This window comes from Hesperophylax consimilis, chromosome 6 (assembly GCF_061612785.1).
Source record: "Hesperophylax consimilis isolate HC1 chromosome 6, BYU_Hcon_1.0, whole genome shotgun sequence".
Taxonomy (NCBI): Eukaryota; Metazoa; Arthropoda; class Insecta; order Trichoptera; family Limnephilidae; genus Hesperophylax; species Hesperophylax consimilis.
The window spans coordinates 23,923,342-23,949,551 of NC_142841.1; the positions used below are offsets into that span (position 1 = coordinate 23,923,342).

Consider the following 26,210-nt stretch of genomic DNA (forward strand, 5'->3'; position numbering starts at 1 on the left):
GGTATCCGACTTGATCTAAGAGAACTCGTTCAAATATTCTAGCGATGGCCGTGGCGATGGATATCGGTCTGTAGTTTTCCTGTAAAGTTATGTCTGCCAGTTTGGATTTTATTATCGGTATAATAATTGTCTTCGTCATGTCTTTGGGTAGATAGCCACTCTTTATGATGTCGGTGAACAGTGTTGCCAGAAGTCCCATAATCGTTGACCCTGCATGTTTGACGTGTTCGGTGCTTAAACCATCATGTCCTGCAGACGTTCCAGATTTCATGTTACTAATGGCCGATTTTATCATGTTAGTTGTGATGGTGAGATCGATATCATCATAAGCAGTTAAATGTGATTCACTTGAGTCGATAGTCGGTGTAGTAGTTGCAAAATGTTCTTTAAAAATGTTTGCAATTACTTCTGGATTTGTCTCTCCGTGTATGTTGCACGAGATTTTAGAACGCATGTTTAACAGTTTATTTGAATTGTTCCAAAATTTTTTGAAGTCACGATTATCTAGATCCCCTGCTATTTTGTCCATCTGGAGTTGAGTCGAGTTATTTTGGCATTGTTTTAGTGCTGTTTTAAAGGCAGCACGCTTTGCCCTTCTATCCTCTGCGACAGGACCCTCGCCTGGTCTCCCGTTAGTTATCCAAGTGAGCATCGCTTGTCTGGATTCATCGTATTTATCCGCTACAAATTCATTCCACCCACATACTTGCTTATGTTTTTGGATAGTACGCTTAGTAAACACAGAAATGGCACTGCTACGCAGAGCATTTACTATACTGCCGTATAGGTATTTTATTTTGGCGTGTGTAGGGTTGCCACCATCCTCAGCAAATGTTTTATTTGACTTGATTTTGACGAGATAGGTTTGCGAGTAAGAGTTATATTTTCCGATATCGAGTATATTATTCGGATTCCATAGTGCTGGATCCCTCAACTCAGATGTAAACACTTCCGTTGTTGCTATTCCATCTGTTTGTAAGATCAGCTCGAGAGGCCGGTGATCTGTCCAGTCAATATCGTAATATATTTTCATATCAACAATTTGCTTCAAAATATTTTTCGTTACCAGACAATGGTCTAACCACCTGGTAGAGCTGTGTGCGTCACTGATATAGGTGTAAGAATCCGCAGGTAATAATTCGATGTCGGCACATACGTATTCAAATTCTTGACAGAAAGAGATTAGCTCCAATCCAAAGAGTGAGTCGGGATTAGCGTTGAAATCTCCAATAATAATTGTGTTAATGTAATCTTTATCGTCAATTATTGCTTGTAGGGAGGCAAGGCAGTTAGAATATTCCTCAAAGTTGTTAGTTGAACAAGTTGGCATGTAGATTGTAAAAATACTTAATGTTTCAGAAATCAAACTAACCTCGAGTCCGGCCATCCGACAGTTATGCATTGGGATTGCGGTAACCCTTAAATTTTGTCTGTAGATTATCCCCACTCCACCGTACGGTCTTCCTAGGAGTGGCCCATCGGCGATATTAACGGCAGAGGTTCCCAAGCTGTTGAAATCCGGGTGTATATGCGATAAGAAGTCAATATCTGTAGGGAGTAACCACGTTTCTTGAACTAATATAATATCGTGTGATTCGCAAAGATCATGTATAAATTTTACAGAACTGCGAACTGATCTGCAGTTCACGGATATAATTCTTAAATTGTTATTTGTCATTTTGATGTTTGGTTGATATGCGCGATTCTATAAATTTTCGGAATACAATTCCCTCCGGCCAGAGTTCTTCTGCCAGGAATCTCTTTACTTCGATCGCTTTGACAGAAAGTTTAAAGCTGTTAAAAGGCGTAGGGCAGAAAGGTTTGATTTTTTAAATCTTAGTACCTTCCAAACCCTTTTCTGCTAGGTAGGCATTGATGTCTTCCTCGGTGGTTTCCACGGTAAACCGCGAAATGTAAACCGTTGAGATTAAGTCGGCCGACTTTAATATTGTTGACGTTGCCTTACCTCTCAAGTTTCGGTTAGCTTTCCGCGTTACTAATGTATATCCGTTTTCGCCCGTCGCGGAAGGCCGGGGTTCGGGCCGCGGGGCGTGCTCGCGCGTTCTCTGTTTGTTGTTTTCGGGCCGTTCGAAGTGCAAACTCGGTCGATCACAGCGATCACTGTTTCTACGCTCGGTGCGTTCTTGAGTATTTTTCTTGTGTGTGTTAGTTGCATTGTTGTATGCGTTCTTGGTCACAACCGTTGAGTAGGATTCTTCTGTCGGTATTTGTTTACTTTTGAGATGAGGATTACCTACATTTTCGACACTATTTTGTAGCGAGTTCTCGGCCAAATCGCTTTGTTTATTTGGAGCGTGAATTTTAGTAATTTGTTCTTTTATTAAAGCCAGTTCTTGTTTTAACTCATCATTTCTTGTGGCCGAAGAATCTTTTAATTCGGTTTTAATGTGTGTTATTTCCATTTTCATAGCGTTTAGTTCCTTTAGAAGTTTGGATACGTCCACACTATCAAAGTTGACGGGAGGCAATTTATGTAGCTGTCTGGCAACGAATACAGGTAGCCTGTCAGGGTCTGTCTCCTTCAAAGCCTTCAGGATGTCCTGGAGATCTCGGCTAATCCTGCCGTCTCCTTTCCGCAGAGTTCGTTTGTCCGGAAGTTTGTCGAACAAGATGGTCTTCGCGTTCTTTATTTCCTCCTCCGAGAAGGCGGAGGTACATAATTGCGTGATCGCGATCTCATCGAGAGTGTCCGCCTTGTTTTGGATAAACGCGAGGCACTCGTTTATAATGATATTACATGCGTTGCACGACATATCTTAACAGTACGTCCTTCCGACACGACGGTTGTCGGAAACTGATTATTCTTTGTGAAAAATTAGTATTTAAGGTTCAAAATTCTCAAAAACTGAAAAATGGTAAAAAATTTCACGGTTTTTTGGATTTTTGACAAAGATCTGTAGGTCTGTCGAGGTCGAAAACTTTTTTTTTCATAAGGCCCTGTCATATTTTCGGGAGACCCAATAAATTATAATGTTGAAAATTATTTTAATTATTAAAACTATAAAAATAAAAAATATGTACAGGTATACGTTAGAAGCAAAGACTAAATAGAAGGTCATTATTGATAAAAAAAATTGACTGCAGTTCCTGATTGGTGAATACCAAAGATATAAGAACGAGATATGCTATGTTGGCCGCCGGACCGTAGCCGGAGTACTACCTAATTAGGGTACTTTGAACGGTATCGGGACGTGTACGCACAGAAATCTGTTCTATGTATTAGTGCGGATACCTTAGCGCAAGCGAAGGTGTGCAGTAGTATTGGTGAACAAAACCGGCGACACTCGGCAAAACAATTCCACTCAGTACGAACTGCGCATAGCACATCTCGTTCTTCTAATATCTTTGGTGAATACTGTAAAAAAATATTATATTATATATACCTACCTAATTACTAACTTTCCTCATTTTCATGCCATCTCTTTCATACTTTTGGTTCGCTAAGTTTGGTGATTTAGCAGGGGTGCCCGGGTTCAAAGGGTGAGGTGTGTTCAGGATACGCCTGTCCATCAGCTGAGTGGCGCACCAGATTGGAAGAGGCTGGTTTGGGAAGACTCCTTGACCTATCCAACTGGCCTTGCGCTGCAGCGTGGGGGATAGATCACTCATCAGTTACCTCCTAGCAGTCCACTCCAACTCCGGGAGCCGATTTGCCAAGGCGCTGATAACACCTTAAACATCGCCTTGGAGGTTTTACTAGCGCCAGTCGCCGTTTGGCATCAGGACCGGCCATGCGCGTGTGATATTTTATACTGTAATCCTGCCAGCACATATCAAAGGATCTTGGCGCCAACAGCGTTCACACGTTGGCGGCTTGGCGTAACAACGCGTTGGCCCAATGTGAACTGGCAGCTTAAGAAATTATTCTCACATGATAATGTTATTTACTGAAAGCGAATCTACGACGGTTGGATACTGAAGCCACTGTTTGGTGTCACCGTGTCCGAGTTGTCCTCTGCTTCCTTCACCCCAAGTGAATACCAGATTTTCTGTAAAATAAAACAGAAATATCAGTTTTTACTCAGTTTAATCTAATTACTGACCAAACGTAGCGACTGGTAGCGACGTCATGTTTTGACATGGTTTTGACTCCCCGGTTGACAATTCATCTGTCTGTAAATTTGTTTTCCGTTTTCGAAAATCTACAGCAGCCACTTTATTATTCAAGCAAGCTACACTGACTAGAAGCTAACTTTGACCCTTTGATTATATAAATATTATAATATTATTAATATATATTTAATTATATAAATATGACAATTAATAATTAATTTTATATGTCAATATGTTCATTGTTCGTTCATATTTTTATGTAACCAAAGTAGAAACAGATATGTTGTTATACAGGAAAAAATTACATTTACTTTTCTCACAAAATTATCCGATTGCCCAAGTAAGCGAACAAAGATTAGCAGACCAAAAGCGAGCTATTTTTAAAAATAATTTAATTTCTGTAGTCACATTAGAACAGATTAAAAGAGAAGTAGAGGATAGATTGCAAAGAGGAAATAATTTAGAACAAATTAACACAAGTAATGTCATATCAGATGCATTGAATGTAGATAGTTTGGATAATATTCTAGTCGAAATGTCCAATGATATTACAGTAGATTCAAATAACTTAGACGTTATTTATAATCTTAGGGAAATCAACATTGCAAATTTAAACTTTGTTGATGAAAATATAGTAGAATTAGCTAACTTACTTCATAATAATATAAACAGATATATAGATGTAGAGCCAACAGTTAGACCAAAATTACCGAAATTGCATACGTCAAAGAAATTATCTAAATTAATTTTTGAATTAAATAACATAATTTTACCAAAAATCGTATTTGACGAAATTAGTTTTTTAGATCTTCATACAATAGTATACGCTAGTGCGATTACTGTTTGTAATAAGTTAGGAATTAAATTATCATCCTCTGACGATAGATCATATAGTTATAGTAAACCAGAATGGCAGATCAGATTAGAAAATGATGTAGTATTTTTAAGAAGTAACATAGCTAGAGTAATAGAATATAAAAATGGAAATAGAAGTAGGAAAATTTTGAGACATGTAGATGAAATTGGTAGAAAATTTGGTTATAACATTGATAGTCATAATAATGAAAATATAATCAATGATTTATTGGATTTATTAAAACAAAAATTAGGGGTAAAAGCTAGTAGATTAAAAAGATATAATTATACCTACGTATAATAAAAAAAATAATAATAGATTATTCCAGAAAAATTAAAAAATATTTTATTCCAAACTTGACGATAAACAAAATATTATTTCGAATAATAATATTCCATTGCCATCTGAATCAGATATGCGCGATTTTTGGACTAAAATTTGGAGTAAAGATATAAAACATAACGAGTCAACTCCCTGGATAGAAAATGAAGAACTCAATTTTTCAGGCATTGAACAAATGAGTTTTTCTAATATATCGGTTGAATTGTTAACCAAAATTATTAAAAATACTCATAATTGGAAAGCCACGGTTTGCGATTGGATACATAATTTTTGGTACAAACGTCTGACTACTTTACATCCTCTTTTGGCAAAAAATCTTTCAAAATTTGTCAGTCAACCACAAAATTTTCCAAATTTTCTAACTAAGGGCATTACTTATATGTTACCCAAAAGCGAAAATATTAATAATCCCTCTCAGTACAGACCCATTACATGTTTACCGACAATATACAAAATTTTGACCTCTTGTTTAACAGATTTAATATATACTCATTTAGATGAAAAAAATATTTTATCTGAACAACAAAAAGGTTGTCGCAGAAAACATATGGGATGTAAAGAACAATTAGTTATTGATTCTGTAATTCTAAAACAGATTCAAACTCGAAAACGTAATTTACATACTTGCTATATAGACTACCAAAAGGCTTTCGATAGTGTCCCGCACTCGTGGCTGATCAAAGTATTAAATATATATAAAATTAACCCCATTATTATTAGCTTTTTTTATTATGTCCTTTTGGAATACCAATTTACTTATCAATTTAAAAGGTAAGAAAATAGTAATACCGGGCATTTCAATTAAAAGAGGAATTTTTCAAGGAGACTCATTGAGTCCTCTTTGGTTTTGTTTAGCATTGAATCCTCTATCTAAAATGTTAATTAAAAGCAAGTTTGGAATAAAAGTTAAGGGTAATACAAGGGAGAGTAGTACAATTTCGCATTTATTATATATGGATGACATAAAATTATTTTCGAATTCTGAACAAAATTTAGAGAAAATGATCGAGGTAGTTAAAAACTTTTCAGATGATATCAAAATGACTTTTGGTTTAGATAAATGTAGAACGATCCATATAGAGAAAGGCAAAATTGTAGATGGGGACGAGAGTATATTTAGAAATTTCCAAATTACTAGTATGAAAAGGGATGAGGTTTATAAGTATTTAGGATACCCACAATCAAATAGATTAGACCATAGTAGTATTAAAAATGATATTAGGATTAAATTTCACAATAGGATCAGGAAAATTTTAAAATGCAATCTATCTGCTAAAAATTTAGTAAAAGCAATAAATACTTGGGCAATACCTCTATTAACGTACTCATTTGGCATAATTAAATGGTCTGATACAGATTTAGATACCTTAGAAAGATTAATTAGAACTACGCTAACAAAGTTTAATTGCCATCATCCAAATTCAGCTATAGAACGAGTTAATTTTCCTAGAAATTTAGGAGGTAGAGGTATAGTCAAAATAACTTCTTTGAAACATAATCAGGTAGAAATGCTAAGAACTTTTTTCCATAAGAAAGCTCATAGCTCAGAAATGCACAAAATAATTTGCAAGGCAGATAGAAATATTACACCTTTAAATTTATACGATGAGAATGCCAACATTTTTATAAATCCCAACCAGGAATTATTAGATTCCTGGTCAAATAAAATTTTACACGCAAAACACTTCAATCATCTCAACCAAACGTATGTTGACAAAATTTCGTCAAACAAATGGTTGAGTATTGGAGAGTTGAGCGCAGAAATAGAAGGATTTATGCTTGCCATTCAGGATAGAGTCATTAATACTAAAAATTATAGAAAGCATATAATCAAAGATACAAATCAAATTGATTATTTGTGTAGAAAATGTTTGGCTTTTCCGGAAACTATAGAACATATTATATCGGGATGTTCTATATTAGCACCGTCCGAATATACATTTAGGCACAATCAAGTTTTAAAAATAATTCACCAAAATTTGGTAATTAAACATAACTTGATTGACTGCCGTAATGTAGTACCATATTATGAATACGAACCAAATTCATTTTTAGAAAACGAATTTTATAAAATATATTATGATAAAACTATACTAACAGACCGAGCGATTAGTCATAATAGACCCGATATAGTTTTACATGACAAAATTAAAAAATAACTTATATCATTGATGTCGCTATTCCAAATTCCTGTAATATTCAAAAATCTGTTAGTGAAAAAATAAGAAAATACACAGATTTAGGAAAAGAAATAAAAAGAATTTGGCATTCTCAGACTATAAAAATATTACCATTCGTTATTTCGGCTACTGGCATTATACCTAGCTCTCTAATTAAAAATTTAGGCGTATTAGATCTATCAAAAAAATTATATATAAAGATGCAAAAGTCGGTCATTTTGAATACATGTAGGATAACAAAAGATTTTTTAAATATTTATGTTGAGGGATCAGTAGGATTTATAGGCCCTGTTAGAAGTTCTACCGAGCCGAACCCTCTGATATGAAAATATCTGGAGTCGGTGAATTATTTTCCCATTTGATCTCTGGTGAGTTGACGTGTTGTTCTTGTATTGTTTTGTATTTATTTCGCTTATATAATGCACTTACATAATGTTGATTGACTAGATGATCATTTGTGGAAAAGTGAGTGGAAGGGTTAAGTTTTTCCTTTGGGGAAGATTTAACCCGGACAACTAAATCGGAAGTTAAAAAAAATTAAAATAATTATGATATATAAATAATTATAATATTATTTAATTATATAAATATGACATTTATATAATCAAAGCTTTGACCATGGTTCAATAAAGATTCTTTTTTCAAATGTGAAATCGTTTTGTTTATTTACACTTTACTAGTGGACCCCGCAATGCTTCGCTATTACTAATGTCTTTCTCGGGCGTCTATGACTTCTTCCATCATGTTAAGACTATTCACATTTTTTCAATATCATGTTAGGTACCTACCTGTATGAAGAAAGTTTGAAAAAGAATTTGAGTTATGTGACATTTCTTTGGACAAATTGTATAATTCCTTACTTGAAATAAATTATTTCTCTCATATAATTTATTTTCTTTTCTTTTCCTTTACTTTCCTTTCCTTTTGATGATTTTCTTGTCTTTTTTCTTCTTTACTTTTCTTTTCTTTTCTCATCCTATCCTTTTTTCTTTTTTTCTTTTTTTCTTTTTTTTTTTTCTTTCTTTTCCTTTCTTTTCTTTTCTTTTCTTAACCTTTCTTTCTTTACCCTTGTTTTCTTAACCTTTCTTTACTTTTCTTTCCTCTCCTTTCTTTTTTCCTTTTATATAATTTTTTCAAGTTTTTATTTGTTTCATTTATAATTATCTCATGGAATTTTTATTTTATTCGTTCTTCTCATTTACCTTAAGATATTAGAACTAGATTTAATTTCTGCCACATCAGAACGAATTCGGTCTAATGAGGTGATTTATGTCAAAACGTATTTGTATATTATATTTTAAAATCTTGTGATTTCAGGGGAAATTTTGGTTTTGATTTATTAAATAAGAGAAAATTATATATATACTTTTTTGGACCCATGGTTTGCTGTTAACTAAAAGTAACAATATATTCAAATTACTCACCGTCAGTCACAGCAATGAAGTGATTGTAACCAGTTGCGACGTGTAATATTTTAGATTTTGGGGGCAGTTGAATTGGATATATATTTAGATTTTTCTCAAAAGATTTCACTTGGTAAATTACCGATCTGAAATCAATGAAATAACGTAATTTGAAAGCAGCTAATATAGAACTATTACAACGCCCGCTTTGTAAAATCGTTTAGTTTCTAACAGTACCTTTCGTGAGTATCTTTCAACATTTTCATTTGTGACAGACTGTTGGAAGAATTCGTGATATGACAAGGGTCGATGTAAATATATCCATGGTTGCCCAAAGACGACAGTATTTCAGGAATTCTCTTCTCGAGGACTTCTCTTGCTGTGGGACGCCGGTCCGGATTCTTTTCAAGTAGATCTCTTGTTATGTTATTTAATTTATCAGAGTAACCGGAAGGAATCGGTTTGTATTCCGCCTAAAACAAAAAGCACATTGATTTATGGGGATTTCTTGAGTAATTTATTACCCAATGAAGAAAACAGCTTGTATAAAAATTATTGACTAATTCCTTCCCACAACAAACAACCAAACCAAACCTACGGGAGGGGGGGGGGGTATGTAGTTGTCCAGTGGATAATATTCCAAACCAAACCTACTGGGGGGGGTATTTAGTGAGTGAGTTAGCACTTACAATGCCTTTCTCATATAAAATAAAGTTGGTTGTTTCAGGTGAAAAAATGTAACAAGCAGTAATTGTTGAATGAAACACTAGTATATGTATATTGAATTATTTCGCGGATAAGAGATAACCCGCCATAGCTCAGTGGTCAGAGCTGTCGACCGGAAATCGAAAGGACACGGGTTCAAGTCCCGTTGGCGTCATGTATCTTTTATCAGGAGATTTTTCAATGTGGATGAGTGTTTCAGGCTAATAATTATTGCTTATAAAATAGGGTATTTAGTTGTCCAGTGGATAATATTCCAAGCCAAACCTACCGGGGGGTATTTAAAGAGAATCGTACGTACGTCATCGACGATCGTTCTCTTCCTTTTCACACGTCTTGCATGAAAGCGAAAAATACAAAAAAAATACTAGAACGATAACGTCAGGTATAACCTCTCTCTGGGAATACAATGATGGAAGATTTTCTGTTTAACCTGTTATTACGAAAATTCTAGGAAATCATTTGTTAAAGACAGATGCGCATTTATTCATCAGTTTAACTAATCTATCCCATTGATACAAAAACAATCGGCATTTCTTATCAATAATACCGGAAAAAACATAATATATTCTCTTTTTAAAAAAATCTCTGCTAAATAGTTCAAACCGCGTAAATTTCAATTTAATGCACCCCGCCTCACCTTCATAATTTTATTGACTAAAGCTGGAAGACTAGAAGCTTGAAAAGTCCTATGTAGGCAACACATTTCGTAGAGAATGCAGCCCATTGCCCAAATGTCGGATTTTTCATTGTAATCTTTTCCTTCACACTGAAAAATAAAATGTTACTTAATTGCATTTTCTTTTATTTTTAATAAGCGGCTAGTTATTTTTTGAAAGAAGATATACTTACCATTTCAGGGCTTATGTAATACGGAGTACCCAGTACTGTTTGGGCTTGAGCGTTTGTGGTCAATACTTTAGATATGCCGAAATCGCCAATTTTCACATTTCCGCCAGAATTCATGAACACATTCGCCGTTTTTAAATCTCTGCAAGAATATTCATTTGTTGAGATTTCTGCAAGCCGATTAAAAAACTGATCTTTTCTGAAAATTTGGTTAATCGGTAATATTCAACTGCGTATTTGTATGGAATACATTGACCACCACCTGCGACAGTAGGAAGAGGAAAGTACAAGGCACCGCATATTAGACTGTCTTACCGACAAATCCTGTAGTAAAAAAACATTGTGCCATTTTTCCGAGCAAAAAATATGAAAATATCCATAAGAAATATTAATGGCTGCCAAACATTGTCCAATAACTTGTTTAAACTTTTTTTTATGCCAAGAGACAATTTAAAACTAAATGTAAGCAAATATCTAGTTATAAGATTTCGTAGAATTAAAAATCCTTTAATTTGACATGTGCTAACAACTCGAAAAAATAGAATTTATTATCCGAGATGAAAAAATTCCAGGACCCCAGGCGCTGATCAAATTCGTATGTATAATATTAAAAAAAAACTTTAAATTACTTAGCCCAATAATTGCACATTTCAATAACTTAATAATTGATACGAGTCATATATTCGATGGATTAGAATCTAGCATTGTTAAACCTATTTTCTAAAGACAGTAATCATTCTACTATAAATAATTATAAGCCCATTTCATACAAAAATATATACTCGCATATCGATAAACTTAGATACATATTGAAATAAAACGGGTATTATAGGTGAGTATGGTTTTCAGAAAAAAAGCTGTGACAAACTACAAAAAAAAATTATGAACAAACAGTTAGAAAACATGTACTAGTACCTACTCTTTGTTGATTTCTTAAAATACTTTGACATTCAATGTCATAAACAAATTATTAAGGTAATAAAAATGATTGGAATTCGTGGTAAACTATTTAATTTTTTTAGTAACTACTTATCAAATAGAAAAATGAACGTATAAATTGTAAATAATAATAATAATAATAAATTCTTTATTCCAGGATGTGGGGAGGTTAGTGCAATCCCACACATCCCATAGATGAGATAAGTACAAATAATATTTACATAGAGTAACATAAATAAAATAAATAAAAAGAGATTAAAAAATTAAAAATGAAATTAAGTTAAAGCAGAGAAGCACGGGAATCCAACGGATCTAAGATTGTGGGAGCAAGTATCTTTCTCCAATGGTCTTCAATGCTCGATCCTGAAGTCAGACGCGATTCTATGATAATAGTGTTTCTGGAATGGTTTATCCTTTCCCTCAGTCCTGCAATCCTGGTTCTTAACAGAGCTGTAAATCCTGGAACTCGCCCTTCTGTTAACATCGAGGAGGCACTGCAGTGCCTGGGGAGTCCGAACATCAATCGGTAAGCGTTATTATATTGAACCCGAAGCCTTTCCATTGTTCTTTTCTTGAAATTAGCCCAGAGCTCGCATGTGTACAGGGTGGTGCAAAAGGCTAAGAAGAGCGTCCTTTTCACTCGTGGACTACAGAGCCGGAATCTTCTACTGAGCATGTTACATTTTATACTCAGTACACGCCTCTGCCTGTCAATATCTTCATCATCCGTTAACTTGTTGTTGATGATATGTCCTAGATATTTTGTGGTTTCTACTGTTTTCAGAATCTCACCATTCAAAAAGACTGGGGGAATGTTTTTTGGGCCTTCCCCGTGTTTTATGACCAACAGTGCTGTTTTTTTCGCATTATAGATCATGTTGGTTTCGTGAGCAAATTCCTCACAGATTTTCAGGAGAATTCTTAATCCCCGTATTGACGGTGCCATCAGAACCATATCATCTGCGTAGCTCATATTGTTAACACATAGACCTCCGATGTGGCAGCCCACTCCAGCATTGTTTAACCTGTGGGTTAATTCGTCCATGTATAAGTTGAACAGTACTGGGGACATACATCCACCCTGTCTGACCCCGCTTTTCAAGAAATAGGGTTCTGAGAATCCATCTTTCCACTTTACAAGGTTTTCCTGTTGGCGATGCCATGATTCGAGAATTTTTACCACTTTCCATGGTATCCCTCTTTCCTTTAGTTTTTTCCATAGTAGGGGGTGGGAAACTCTGTCGAATGCCTTACTAAGATCCAAAAAGCATGCGTAAGTTGTTGTTTTTCTTTTCCTGTAGTATTCCAGCGTCCGTTTTACGCAGAATATGGCTGAGTCCGTGGAGCATTCTGTTTTGAAACCCATCTGATTGTCTTTCGTTTTCAATTGGGGTCCGACTTGGTCTAAGAGAACTCGTTCAAATATTCTGGCGGTCGCTGTGGCGATGGATATCGGTCTGTAATTTTCCTGTAAAGTTATGTCTGTCAGTTTAGATTTTACTATCGGTATTATGATTGTCTTTGTCATGTCTTTGGGTAGATAACCACTCTTTATGATATCGGTAAACAATGTTGCCAGTAGTTTCAGAATCGCTACCCCTGCATGTTTGACGTGTTCGATACTTAAGCCGTCATGTCCTGCTGATGTTCCGGATTTCATGTTTTTAATGGCGGTTTTCACCATGTTTGCAGTGACTATGGGGTCAATATCATCATAGGCGTTCAAATGCGTTTCGTTTGAGGAGATGGTCGGCGTAGTAGTCGCGAAATGTTTTTTGAAAATATTGGCAATTACTTCAGGATTTGTTTCTCCGTTTATGTTGCACGAAACTTTGGAACGCATGTTCAACATTTTATTAGACTTGTTCCAAAATGATTTGAAGTCCCGATTATCTAAGTCCGCTGCTATTTTATCCATCTGGAGTTGTGTCGAATTCTTTTGGCATTGTTTTAGAGCTGTTTTGAAGGCGGCACGCTTTGTCCTTCTATCCTCGGCGATGGGACCATTGTGCGGTCTCCCATTATCAATCCAGGTGAGCATCGCTTGTCTTGATTTTTCGTATTTGTCTGCGACAAATTCATTCCATCCACAAACTTGCTTATATTTTGGTGTAGTAGTATTTCTAAATATACTAGTGGCACTGTCTCGTAATGCTTGTACTATACATCCGTAGAGGTGTTTTATTTTGGCACGTTCAGGGTTGCCACCGTCCTCAAGAGATGTATTTTTTGGGTTGATTTTAGCTAGATAAGTTTGCGAACATGAGTTGTAAATTCCGATATCACGTATATTTTTCGGATTCCATAATGCTGGATCCCTTAATATAGATGAAAATACTTCCGATGTTACTATTCCATTCGTATTTAAAGTTATTTCGAGGGGTCGGTGGTCAGTCCAATCAACATCGTAATGTATTTTCATATCGATAATTTGTTTGTAAATATTTTTTGTAACTAGACAGTGGTCTAACCACCTGGTAGTACTATGCGCGTCACTGACGTATGTGTAAGAATTCTCAGGTAAAATTTCGGTGTCGGCACAAATGTATTCGAATTCTTGACAAAAAGATTTTAGCTCTATTCCAAAGAGTGAGTCGGGATTAGCGTTGAAGTCTCCGATAATAATTGAATTGATATAATCTTTGTCATCAATGATCGTTTGTAAGGAGGCCAGGCAGTTGGTAAACTCCACAAAGTTGTCAGTTAAGCAAGTCGGCATATAGATTGTGAAGATGGTTAAATTTTCAGTATTTAGACTCACCTCGATTCCGGCCATACGACAATTGTCCATCGGGATTGTGGTAACCCTTAAGTTTTGCTTGTAAATTATTCCCACTCCGCCGTACGGCCGACCTAGTAGGGGACCGTTAGCTATATTGACGGCAGAGGTGCCCAAGCTATTGAAATGCGGGTGAATATTAGATAAAAATTCAATCTCGGTTGGGAGTAGCCACGTTTCTTGGACTAGTATAATGTCATATGATTCGCAGAGATCGTGAATAAATTTTTCGGAGCTACGGACCGATCTGCAGTTAATCGAAATAATTCTTAATTTATCGGTTGTCATTTTGATTTTTGGTTGATGTACGCGATTCTATATATTTACGGAATACAATTCCTTCCGGCCATAGTTCTTCCACCAGGTATTTCGGCCCTTCAGTTGCTTTTACAGAAAGTTTAAAGGTGTTAAATGGCGTGGGACGGTAAGGCTTAATTTTTTCGATCTTAGTATTTTCGAGACCATTATCTGCAAGGTAGGTCTTTACGTCGTCCTCTGTAGTTTCCAATGTAAACCGTGAAATATAAATTGACATAATTAAATCTGCCGACTTCAGTGTCGTAGAGGTTGCTTTTCCTCTCAAGTTGCGTTTGGGTTTTCTAGTTACTAATGTAAATCCTTTCTCATCTTCCGCAGGAGGCCGAGGCCGCGGACCGCGGTCACGCGATACCTGTTTATTATTTTGTTTTAAAGCGTGTGCGAAGTTCATTCCCGGCTGCACTGGACTATTTGTAGTGTGTTCGTTCATTGTCTTTGTGTGTGTGGTTGACACTGTATTACTAGAACCAGTCGATAAGCAGGATGCGCCGCCCGTCGGTATTTGTTTACTATCTGAAAATCGTGACTTACCCACAATTGAGTGGTTAATAATTACTTCCGAATTCCCAGTTAAGTCACTTTGTTTGTTTGGTACCTGAATATTTGCAATTTGTTCTCTTATTAGTGCCAGTTCTTGTTTTATGTCTTCATTTTTTGTGGTCGATGAATCTTTTAGTTCGGTTTTTATATGCGTTATTTCCGTTTTCAGTGCATTGAGTTCCTTAAGGAGTTTGGACACATCTATGCTGTCGAAGTTGATGGGAGGCAATTTATGTAATTGTTTAGCAGCGAACACTGGTAGCTTATCAGGATCGGTCTCCTTCAATGCTCTCAGGATGTCCTGGAGGTCTCGGCTGATTCTGCATCTCCTTTCCGCAAAGTACGTTTATCCGGAAGCTTTTCAAACAGGATAGTTTTCGCCTCCTTTATTTCCTCTTCGGAGTAAGTAGAGATGCATAATTGTGTAATTGCAATCTCATCCAGAGTGTCTGCCTTGTTTTGAATGAACGTAAGACACTCGTTTATAATTATATTACATGAGTTACACGACATAGCGATGCGATACGGTCTTCTGTCGCGACAATACTGTCGAGATGAGTAAATCGATTTATTAAGGACGGGTTGTTTCGGAGAATTTGAACAATCCATCAAATTTCAACGTTCATTTACGGGTTCTGTGAAAGTCCCATTCAAATTCTGTTATTATATAATTATAGGCTAGTTTCTTGACAGAACTGAAATAAAAACAAAACTTAAAAATATCTTTCACAGAACTTGAAAATTAACTTTGAAATTTGAAGAATTGTTCAAGTTCTCCGAAACAACCCGCCCTAAGTCAGAGGTCCCGCAGGGGTCAATTTCGGGTACAAACTTGTATATTATTTATGTAACGGCAATGTCGAAACTATTTAGAAAAGCAAGTAGATTCATTTTCGCAAACGACACCGCACTGGTAATGAAAATCCCCTAGAAGCGATTCAAGAACTGCAAACCGGCTTCAATTAACCGCTGAAATGGGCACTTGTGTATGATTAATTATTAATATACAGAAAACCAAATGTATGTACATTAATCTAACTGTGCATAATTTCAATTGAATTCATGGACAAATTAAAAACTCTTACCGATGTGAATAAACTGAATTTGTTATCGAGTATACTTGCTTGGGAGTAATTGTTGACAATAAATTTAAATGGAATAAGCAAGTGACAATAGGTAACGAGCTGAACCCTACCAAATAATTTTTTTAAATTAAGATTTATATTGCCCCATATTTTTCCTTGGTAGATTCTATCCTTATATAAGGAATGAGAACATGGGGATATTCAAGCAATACTTACTTATATTAAATATGTACAAATTTTACCTATCGATATCGTGAAAAAAATGTTATATCTAATATATACAGACAAAGAAGCAATGTACAACTATTGTTTTGTTCAGAGGGTATACTTACTATTAAAGGACTTCTATGGTTCCTTACTATCATGGATAACTGGGAAGAAAGTAAGTATAAAATACCATTGGGCACATTCACAGCACTCGCTTTACGGAAAACATAGGTTTGATCATCCCATTAATATCTAATAAGTATGGAGGCCGAACGCTGGAATATAGGGTACCAGTGATTTTTAATAACCTAAAAAATAACTTGAGGCACTTGAGGAAAATGAAAAACCTAACACTAAAACGTAAAAAAAGTGGATATCAAAAGATAAATCAATGTATCATAATTTTACTTTCAAAAACATTAATTGATAACTTTTACTCCGTAAACTATACTGTTGTTTCTTTTGATGTTAACACAGTACAAACAAAAAATTTCACATTTCTATATAATTATGTAATATGTAAAATTCTGCTTTATATTCTTATAGATATAAGACAAAATGTTGAGGGAGAACCGGCAGACAAGCAGCTTTGCTGGACTACCAATAAAAATAGATTTTTAACCTAAATTGTAGACATGTATTATTATTACATAAATCGGCAAATGATTTGGGTGTCTTGCAAAAACTAAAGTATATTAGTCATTTTGACATTACATCAAATAAAACTCTGACAATGTTGGATTTTGTATTAACATATTCTGTCAAACGGTCGGAGTATTACCGTTTTGTATTAAATGGAATATTTCTGAACATATTTTTATTTTATTTTATTTTTTTATTTAAAATTTGTATGTTTTTTACAATAAATATACAATTTATACATATTATACAGTGTTATAAAGGTAAATAATAATAGCTTTTCCTCACCATAAAGAGACGAGGTTCTTGTGTTTGGTGGGTGAATCCTAGCTCAATTATATGGAATCATGTAAGTAAGTAAATAATATATTTGCAAAACCAAAGGGATAAGTAAGAAATAGGCAAGATTTATCAATAATACAGTTTCAAGATTTGAACGAAATAATAATAAGAGTAAGATATGGACTTTTATAGTAGTTTTAGGTAATTTTTTAATTTTATTTTAAATTCCTGAATATCTTCAATATTTTTTAGATATAATGGAAGGATGTTAAAATATGTTATACCTAGATAGAGATAGGTATTTTGTGTGTGCTTTGTATTAAGTTTTGGGATTTTGATAGTTTTTTGATATCTTGCTGATGAATTGAATTGTAAGTTATTTAACTGTATTTCTTTATAAATTTGTAGAATTGAATATTTTTTTATATATATTGTCTATTGTGGGTACATTTAATATTGAAAAGAGAATCTCAGTAGAAAATTTGGATGGTTTTTTCAATATTACTTTAATTATCAATCTTTGAACTATTTTAAGTGGATATAATATATTGTTATAAGTTCCTCCCCAGCCAATAACACCATATTGTAATATAGATTGTACAATTGCATAGTACACTCTTTTTAGGTTTTCTAGTCTAAGAATATTTCTAAGTCTTATAAATATATAAATACATTTTCTAATTCTTTTGACAAGTTCACAAATTTGTTTTTTCCATTTAAAATGTTGATCTATATATATACCAAGATATTTAATTTCAGAAGTTAGACTAAGTATAGAACATTCTTGATTGCAATTAGTTCTGTTACATTTAAGTTGATGTATTATAATTTTTAATTCTGGTATTAATTTAAATTTTTTGATAGAGGATGGGATACATTTTGTTTTTTCAGTATTTAATGAGAGGAGGTTTTTATCGAACCAATTTTTCAGTATATTAATATCAGTATTTGCTAAGTTATTAACATTATTCCAATCAGTACCTTCAATTATTATGACAGTGTCATCAGCATAAGATATTATTTTTCCATTTAATCTTTGATTGAATATGTCATTTACATAAATGATAAACAGTAACGGTCCCAGGACTGTACCTTGAGGTATGCCGAAGTGACTTGTTTTTTGTTGACTAAGTACATCGTTGATTTTTACGACTTGAGGGCGTTTGAAAAGGTAGCTTTTTATCCATTCTATAGCTGTACCACTTAATCCAATGTTTCTTAATTTACTTATAAGTTTGTCGTGTGATATGCTATCAAAAGCTTTTTTTAGATCTGTGAAGATTCCAATGCATTTTAATGATTTATCTAATGAATTATGAACAAGACTAGTTAATTTTGCAATTGCATCCTGAGTGCTTCTACCTTCCTTAAAACCGAACTGATTTTCATTAATTAATTTATTACATTTTACAAATTGGTTTATCCTTTTTTTAACTATCTTTTCAAAAATTTTTGCTATGTTCGAGATTACTGATATGGGTCGGTAATTGCTAACTTCTTCTGGGTTACCAGATTTAAATATTGGAGTAATGGTAGTTTGTTTGTAGATTGATGGAAACACTCCGCTTTGGAAACCTACATTTATTATGTGTTTTAACGGTTTAGAAATTTGATTTTTAATATTTTTTAAAATATTAACTGTTATTCCATCAAAACCCGGGGCAGAACCTCCTTGCATACCGTTTATAATTGATATTATTTCGTTCTCTGTGGTGACATGGAATGTTGCTATATTATTGTCAGTATCAATACTACAGTCTGGAAATGTTTTATTTGGGTCAGTATGAATGAGATTGGCAAGATTTTCCCCTACGTTCGCAAAGAAGGTGTATGTTTGCAGCTTTTGAGGGATTTTCTTTACAACATGTTTTCATGTTGTCATGAAATATAGTAGCGATGTCGTTATTCTTGTTTTTTTTTCTTGTCAATTATTTCTTTTATAACTGTCCACACTCTTTTACTATCATTTTCAGCCTGATTCAACTTTTGTTTATAATACTTTTGTTTTGTATTTTTTATAATATATGAAAGTTTGTTTTTATATGCTTTAAAATGATTTAGTAAATTTTTATTATTTGGTTGTTGAGTAGTTAATTTGTAAAGAGCTATCCAAAAACTAAAAACAGTTTTAGAAAGGTGATGAAGTATGCTCTCATATTTTATTATTATTAAATAAATCGGAAAATGATTTGGGTGGCTGTATAATTTGAGTAAAAACTAAAGTAGGATATTAGCACAGACATAGGAATTAATAGACGAGAAGATAAAGGCGAGGGGTAAAATCAACTGTTGAAGAACGAAGGGAGTGAAGATGACTGTGATTCGTCAATAAATCAATCTGACAGTAAATAGGCATCTCGCATTATAATATCACCATTTACTTCTTAAAAGTAAAATCTGCTTTGAATGAATAGACATTTTTACATGGGAGCGCAAATTACTCGCCACGTTATGAACAAATTTGCGATGTCCAAATTCGGCAAAGTAAGGCAGCTTCTATATTCAGAATCGTAGTTAGTTTCAGAGTATTTAGTTAAGACACTTTTATAAATGTTCATAATTTACTTCCCAGCAACCAACCAGCTTTGTGTTTCGCGTCCAGACGTTTCTCGATGTGATAGTAACAACTGATTCATATTATACGATGTGAATATGCTTAAAATAAAATAAAATAATGCTTATATATGGAATGTAATACGACAATTGGGTTTATTCTCTTTTTTCGCATCTATTTTTACCAGTTTTCATAGTACAAGTAAACATTTTGCCGTGTTATTTCGTAAAATGAACTGATGATGCCTCGACCATAGTTCGCACAAGAATGATGACGTCACGTTTTCAAATATCACTTGAGGCCGTACGCGAGCCCAGCCGGCTCAATGGAACCGGTATGGGGAGTGGGGATAATACGCTTTTAATCACTTAGGGCAGGTCTACTAATATTCATATGTCTATGGATATTAGTCATTTTGACATTACATGAAATTGACAATGTTGGGTTTTGTATTTACATATTCTGTCAAACGGTCGGAGTATTACCGCTTTCTATTAAATGGAATATTTCTGAACGTATCCGAAAACTAAAAACAGTTTAAGAAAGGTGATGAAATATGATCTCATGTTTTATTATTGGAAATAAACATACATTGTCTCAAATATCAGTATTTCCACTGAAAACATACATAAAAAATAAATGCTCACTTTACGTTTTTTGTAATTAAAATTAGTGATAACGTAAAAATATTTAAAAACACGTATTTACTTATTCTTATTAGAAATCTCCACCTAATGCATTTCAAAAAGTTAAGTGCTACTTTGAATATATCGCCTTCCAGTCTTTTTATAGTAAGTAGGAGGCTCCTTTGAACTTACTGCATTCTATTCGCTAAGATGCTCCTTCGAATTGTACTTATTCTTATTAGAAATCTCCACTTGTCGCATTTCAAACAGTAAAATGCTACTTTGAATATATCGCCTTCCAGTAAATTGATAGTAAGTAGAATGCTGCTTCGAATTCACCGCATTCTATGCTCCTTCGAATTGAACTTATTGTAAAGTGTTACTTTGAATATATCGCCTTCCAGTTATAGATAGGAAGTAGGATGCTACTTACAATTTACAGCATTCTTTAAAGTTAGATGCTCCTTCGAATTGTACTTATTCTTATTAGAAATCTCCACTTAACGTATTTCGGAGAGTCAAGTGCTACTCTGAATATATCGCCCTCCAGTTTTTTTTTATAGTAAGTAGGATGGTACTTTGAATTTACCGCATTCAATTTAGTAAAATGCTCCTTCGAATTGAACTTATTGTAAAGTGCTACTTTGAATATATCGCCTTCTAGTTAATTGATAGGAATTAGATTGCTACTTCGAATTCACAGGATTCTTAAAAGTAAGATGTTATGCTGTTCGATATTTTACATTAACCCCACACAGGAGGCCTTGAGGAAAATAATTTCCCTCAGGGCCGTTGTCATCTTTGAGGATGCTGTATGGAGTGTATTTTTGAGGAAAGGAAGGAGAGGAAGTTTTGGGAAAGAAAGAGAAAGGTGGTTGGTGCGCAGGCGCATCTTGAACACACCTCGACCGATGATCCCGGGCACCCCTGCTAAATCACCAAACGTAACGAACCACTTGGGGTGACCTATGGCGGAGGTGTTGGTTATCCAATAAATGGTTTCCGGGGCGGCGGTAACCAAACCCGCCTCCCAAATTGAATTCACACACGATATAAATAATTCAAAATAAATTATATAAATTATTATCTTCAGAATGGATATTACAAGGTGATGTGTCAATTGAGATTATCTACTGTGTCGTATATGTGAGTAAAGCTCCCCTAAATTTAAATGCAAAAGCTTACAGATAAGAATAATGTCTGTAAATGTGTACACTGCCACAGTAAAAGGTTATTCTGTCAATCTACAATATATATTATTAAAGTTCAAATTATTTTTCACCGCTAGTACTCGACTCCTGGTAAATTAATATTTTGCCATCTAAATAACTCTCCGGTGATGCTGATTGCCTAATGATTCTCAAAGCGTAGAACGCGATTTAAAAAATGTACTTGTAAGTCTTTAGGTATATCAGTGCTAGTTTTGTAGCGATGCTACTAGAATATTCGGGAACGATCGCCAATGCAAAATTCATCGTAGGTGGAACTCTCTAGTTACGATGCTATCATTCGGCGCACCTACCTACAAGTCTGAATATTCTAGATGCACCGGGCGGCTATAAAATGAGGCACATCACGACGTACTCAGTCAGTCATCAATTAGCAGTTACAACAGAGACCAACCTGCGAGCCCTGCGACTGCCTGCGACTGCTCGCAGCCTACTAAGCAGCCGGCCACATGGCCAGTGGCCCTCGCGTTGCGCCCCGCCGTTACTTCATCGCGCCGCTACACGGCTCTATCTACCTACACCCGGCTCTGCACGGACTACGGATTATCATGGACTCCTCGGGATTACATCAACACCCTGCCCCCGGATATCATCCCTGGCCTGCGCATCTCAGGCGCCTATACCTCGCGGAATCGTCGCCGGTGTGCATCTCCCGCACATCTGCCGACCAGGTCAACCCCACCTTCGGCTATCCTGTTTCACACTGAAGTACCCGAAAGACGCCATGTTATCCCCAGTGCGGAACACATCCACGAGTCCGGTCTCCACCAACGCGGTGTCGACTCACTGGCTACCGCCTCGACTACTCTACCGCCGCCATTGCCGCTTATACCTGGCATCATCGTCATCGGTCTGGAGTCATCTCACAACTGCGCTACTGACTCACCCAAATAAACGCCATGAGACAACAACCTATTTTCATTTTTTCATTTACCAGATCCCCAAAGTTTCTTTGCGGCATTTTAGTAGAAGCGTTAATCGTAAATAATACAATCATGAACCTAAAATGCCATGGACAGAGCATTATGGCGATTTTGTATGAATGATATTGAAGCCAAATCTAGGGTGAGGCGAAATAGCCATATTGTATGCAGGGCCACAAAATTTCATACTTTTTCTCAAATTGCGGTCAGGACCTTTGGATTCATAGAAATGATCACTTTAATTATTCTATGGTTCTCTTCTAAATTTGAATATAAAGATACATAGTGTTTTTTTATTTCTAACACCGTTTAGTTCATATTTCTAACTATGACGGCAAGGAAGACCCAACAAGACCCAAGGAAGTTCCGAAAAGCAAACAAATTGACACAACGGGTAATAAATAGCTGGTTGTCCGCAAAACCGAACCGAAAAATATAACCTGAAGAGTTAGTGCAATAATTATGGATTATGATTTTCTTGGGTATTTGACGAGACAAGGAATGGGAAATATTATTTCATTAATAAATTTAACCGTCGGTAGAGTCATTTTTCACGCATCTTCCATCTCATCCCGCGGCTTCAAATTGTTCAAGATAGCTCTGTCCAGGGTCTTTTAGGTTCATGTTTGCAAGAAAGCTCCATACAGTTCCGGTTCAAGATGGTGATCTTTTTATATAATACCCTTTTATCCCGCCAGAGTTCGTACTATCGTGGTTAAATCGGAATAATCAATATGGTATTTGCCTACCGGCTTAACCAATGTTTGAACAAAATAATTTTCATTGAGATGGTGACAATTATTTGGACAAATTTATTGACTGATCGTAGCGAAGTCCTGTTTTAACTCGACCGACTCGTTTCTAGCTGTGTGTAGTTGTGTTTCAAAGTACTTTTTTATTCCGCCAGAACACATGAGCGTTGCGAGCTGTCAAGTTGAAGTAATCAACAATAGCCTAATCAAAGAGTATATTATATTCATAGAACTACTAACTAGTATAATACGATATTGCAAACTATGAATACCTACTATAAAAAATTTGTGGAAGATTTAAAATTTATTTTTCTCTTTTTGATTATCGTACTAAAAATATTAGTATTTTCATTCATGGTTGATTGATTTAAAAAAACTATTTAAAACGGTCATTCAGAAATAGTTACAATTGGTTACATATCATTATGATGTAGAAAACGCCTTTGGCTGGTAAGATGGCTGACAACCAACGTTGCCCGGCGTGACGTCAACCGCGTGACGAGTCATCGTTTTGGCGGCAAATCAAAAATGGCACATTGTTGTAGAATGGAAAATTTAATCGTCAACATAAAATAAAATAAAAAATACCTTCATTGTCTAGTCGAAAAAAAAAAAAAAAACAGTGAAAATACCCTAAGAAATAACACAATTGAAATATTTTTATGGCTTGTAATTTATTAAGTAGGTAGGTATTTGAGTACCTACTCACACAAATCTTATGATTTCACAGGAAATTTTGGTTTCGATTTATTAAATAAGAGAAAATTCCATTTTTTGGACGCGAAGTCTACAACAGTTCACGGAACGACTAAGTATTATGAATAGCTAAGATAACTCTCGACTCACCTGTGCAGAATGTTATGTGCATGCATGTGAGCTATGGCGGAGCAGATCTGCTGCAGCAGGTTGAGGACCTTCCTCTCGGGGAAGTGTTTGGTGGAAGCGGAGATGAGCTGGGCGAGGGTTCCACTATCAGCGTACTCCATCTCGATCATCAGCATACCCTGGTGCTCGAAGTTTCCACCGTACCTTCGGACAATATGATTTCAATTATTCGAGACTTTAAAAACTAACTTTCACAATTTTCGGGCAAAGTATTTCACGCGTTTTTCTGAAATTTTAAACATATACATGAAATAATTCATCAATAGCTGTTTATGCATTCCAAACTTTATTTATTTGTCTATGGTTTTGATAAGACAAAATAAAAAAAGATCACTTTTATTGCAAAACCCCATGGTTTTTGCTAAAAAATTATACCGAAATTTTGCCAAAAATAATTCTATTCGAAACGGTATTCCAGATCTGCAGGCTTTTAAAATGATATCTACATATTTTCGATGATGAAGAAAAGCTGCTTACAAAAAGCCAATTTCCTTTCCTTTTTTAAATCCCTTTAATGCTGAACTCCCAATGACTACGAACCGCCACTAGAAATAATACATCAACTTTTTTTACTATGGAATTTGTTGGAGCGTGTAAATAGCTCCAGCAAAGGCGAGTTTTATACCCAAGAAAGTATATCAAATTATTCTCACTTTAAAGATTATGGTCAAGAATTGCCTAAACGCATAGTAAAAACGTGCACTTATCTGTTGTAGATTCCTTCGATCAAGAACTCGGTCTTGGCACACACTTCTTGCCTCATTCATACTCTTCTATTATTCTGACTCTTGATATGGCCCAACTCGAGTATCCGATTCACTTGTTCGTGTCATGTCTTCCTCGGGCGTCCCCGACTTCTGCTACCATTCGCATTTGCATCGTATATCCTCCTTACACTCCTTTCTTCGCTCATTCGCTCTACATGCCCAAACCATCTAAGCGTCCCTTTTTTAATCTTACTCAATACGCTTACATCAGCCTTACACTCTTTGCGGATCTCCTCAATCCTCACACGATCACACAAGGGATCTCATTTCAACAGCATCCAATCTACTTTCATCCTTTCTCTGCCAGTTCCATGCCTCACTTCCATACATCAGGGTAGGTACCAGTACACCTCAAAGTTGCCATAATTTCACTGGACTGCTTAGGTAGCCAGCCGAACAATGTGGTCGACTGTACGAGTGTACGATTTGCTAAACTTTTGAAAATCTACGACTATCCAGTGAATATTTAAAAAAATCTGAAATATTTTCGCTTTTTCGGAATGTTTTAAATTGTGAATTAAAATGTAAATGGTTGGTGGATTTGGTGACCGGTAAACTAGTCAAATTGACAATTAAACACACCTTTAAAAGGTGATATAGTCATGAAAACTGACGAAAAAAAAACTAGATTTAATAGGTTATGTAGGTTAGGTTTATACGTTAGTTTTTTCCATCACTTTTAATTACTTTAAATCACTTTTGAAAGGTGTGTTGAATTGTCATTGTGTTTAGTTATCATGGAACCGTTTTACCTTTTTTTCCATTTCTGTTTCAATGTTCTAATTTCTAATTTACATTCATTTTTAAAATGCTATTAAGTTTCCAAACCAAATCCAGTGGTGGCTCATGACTTAAGTGGGCCAAAGTGTTAAGATTGAACAGTAAGTGGATATAGTAAATATTCATAATTTTTTTGTTAATGCAGGTAAAAAGAGGCATTGGTTTGTACTCACGCTATAATGTTGGGATGGTTGAGTGAAGACAGAATCCCAACTTCATTGAGGGCCATTTGTCTCTCCGTCGGGGATAAATCTTGCGTATTGATTTCTTTTAAGACCACCAATTTATCGGTCGAAATTTTCCTGTATAAAACTGCAGTCCCAAATGCGCCTGAAATCGAACTTAAAAATTTCTAAACTGTTCGAAAAAATGATTAGCATTTTAATACATGTAGATTATTTTAAATACCTAAAATGTTAGTCAGGTACATACCTTTACCAACTGTTTTTATCTTTTCGTAGTCTCCGAGATTATCCAT

The 26,210-nt window shown here is 35.0% G+C and overlaps 1 protein-coding gene across 1 annotated transcript in view; it reads right to left on the reverse strand.

Moving 5' to 3' along the window:
* niki (nimA-like kinase) overlaps nt 1-26,210 on the reverse strand; it is a 37,084-nt gene extending 10,874 nt beyond the window's left edge. Inside the window, exons 1-8 of the mRNA XM_089633047.1 lie at nt 26,165-26,210; nt 25,906-26,062; nt 24,147-24,329; nt 10,431-10,569; nt 10,219-10,347; nt 9,093-9,328; nt 8,877-9,001; nt 3,893-4,010 (exon numbers count right to left, since the gene is read on the reverse strand). Of these exons, the coding sequence (XP_089489173.1) occupies nt 3,893-4,010; nt 8,877-9,001; nt 9,093-9,328; nt 10,219-10,347; nt 10,431-10,569; nt 24,147-24,329; nt 25,906-26,062; nt 26,165-26,210 (1,133 nt within the window). The remainder of the gene's footprint in view (nt 1-3,892; nt 4,011-8,876; nt 9,002-9,092; nt 9,329-10,218; nt 10,348-10,430; nt 10,570-24,146; nt 24,330-25,905; nt 26,063-26,164) is intronic.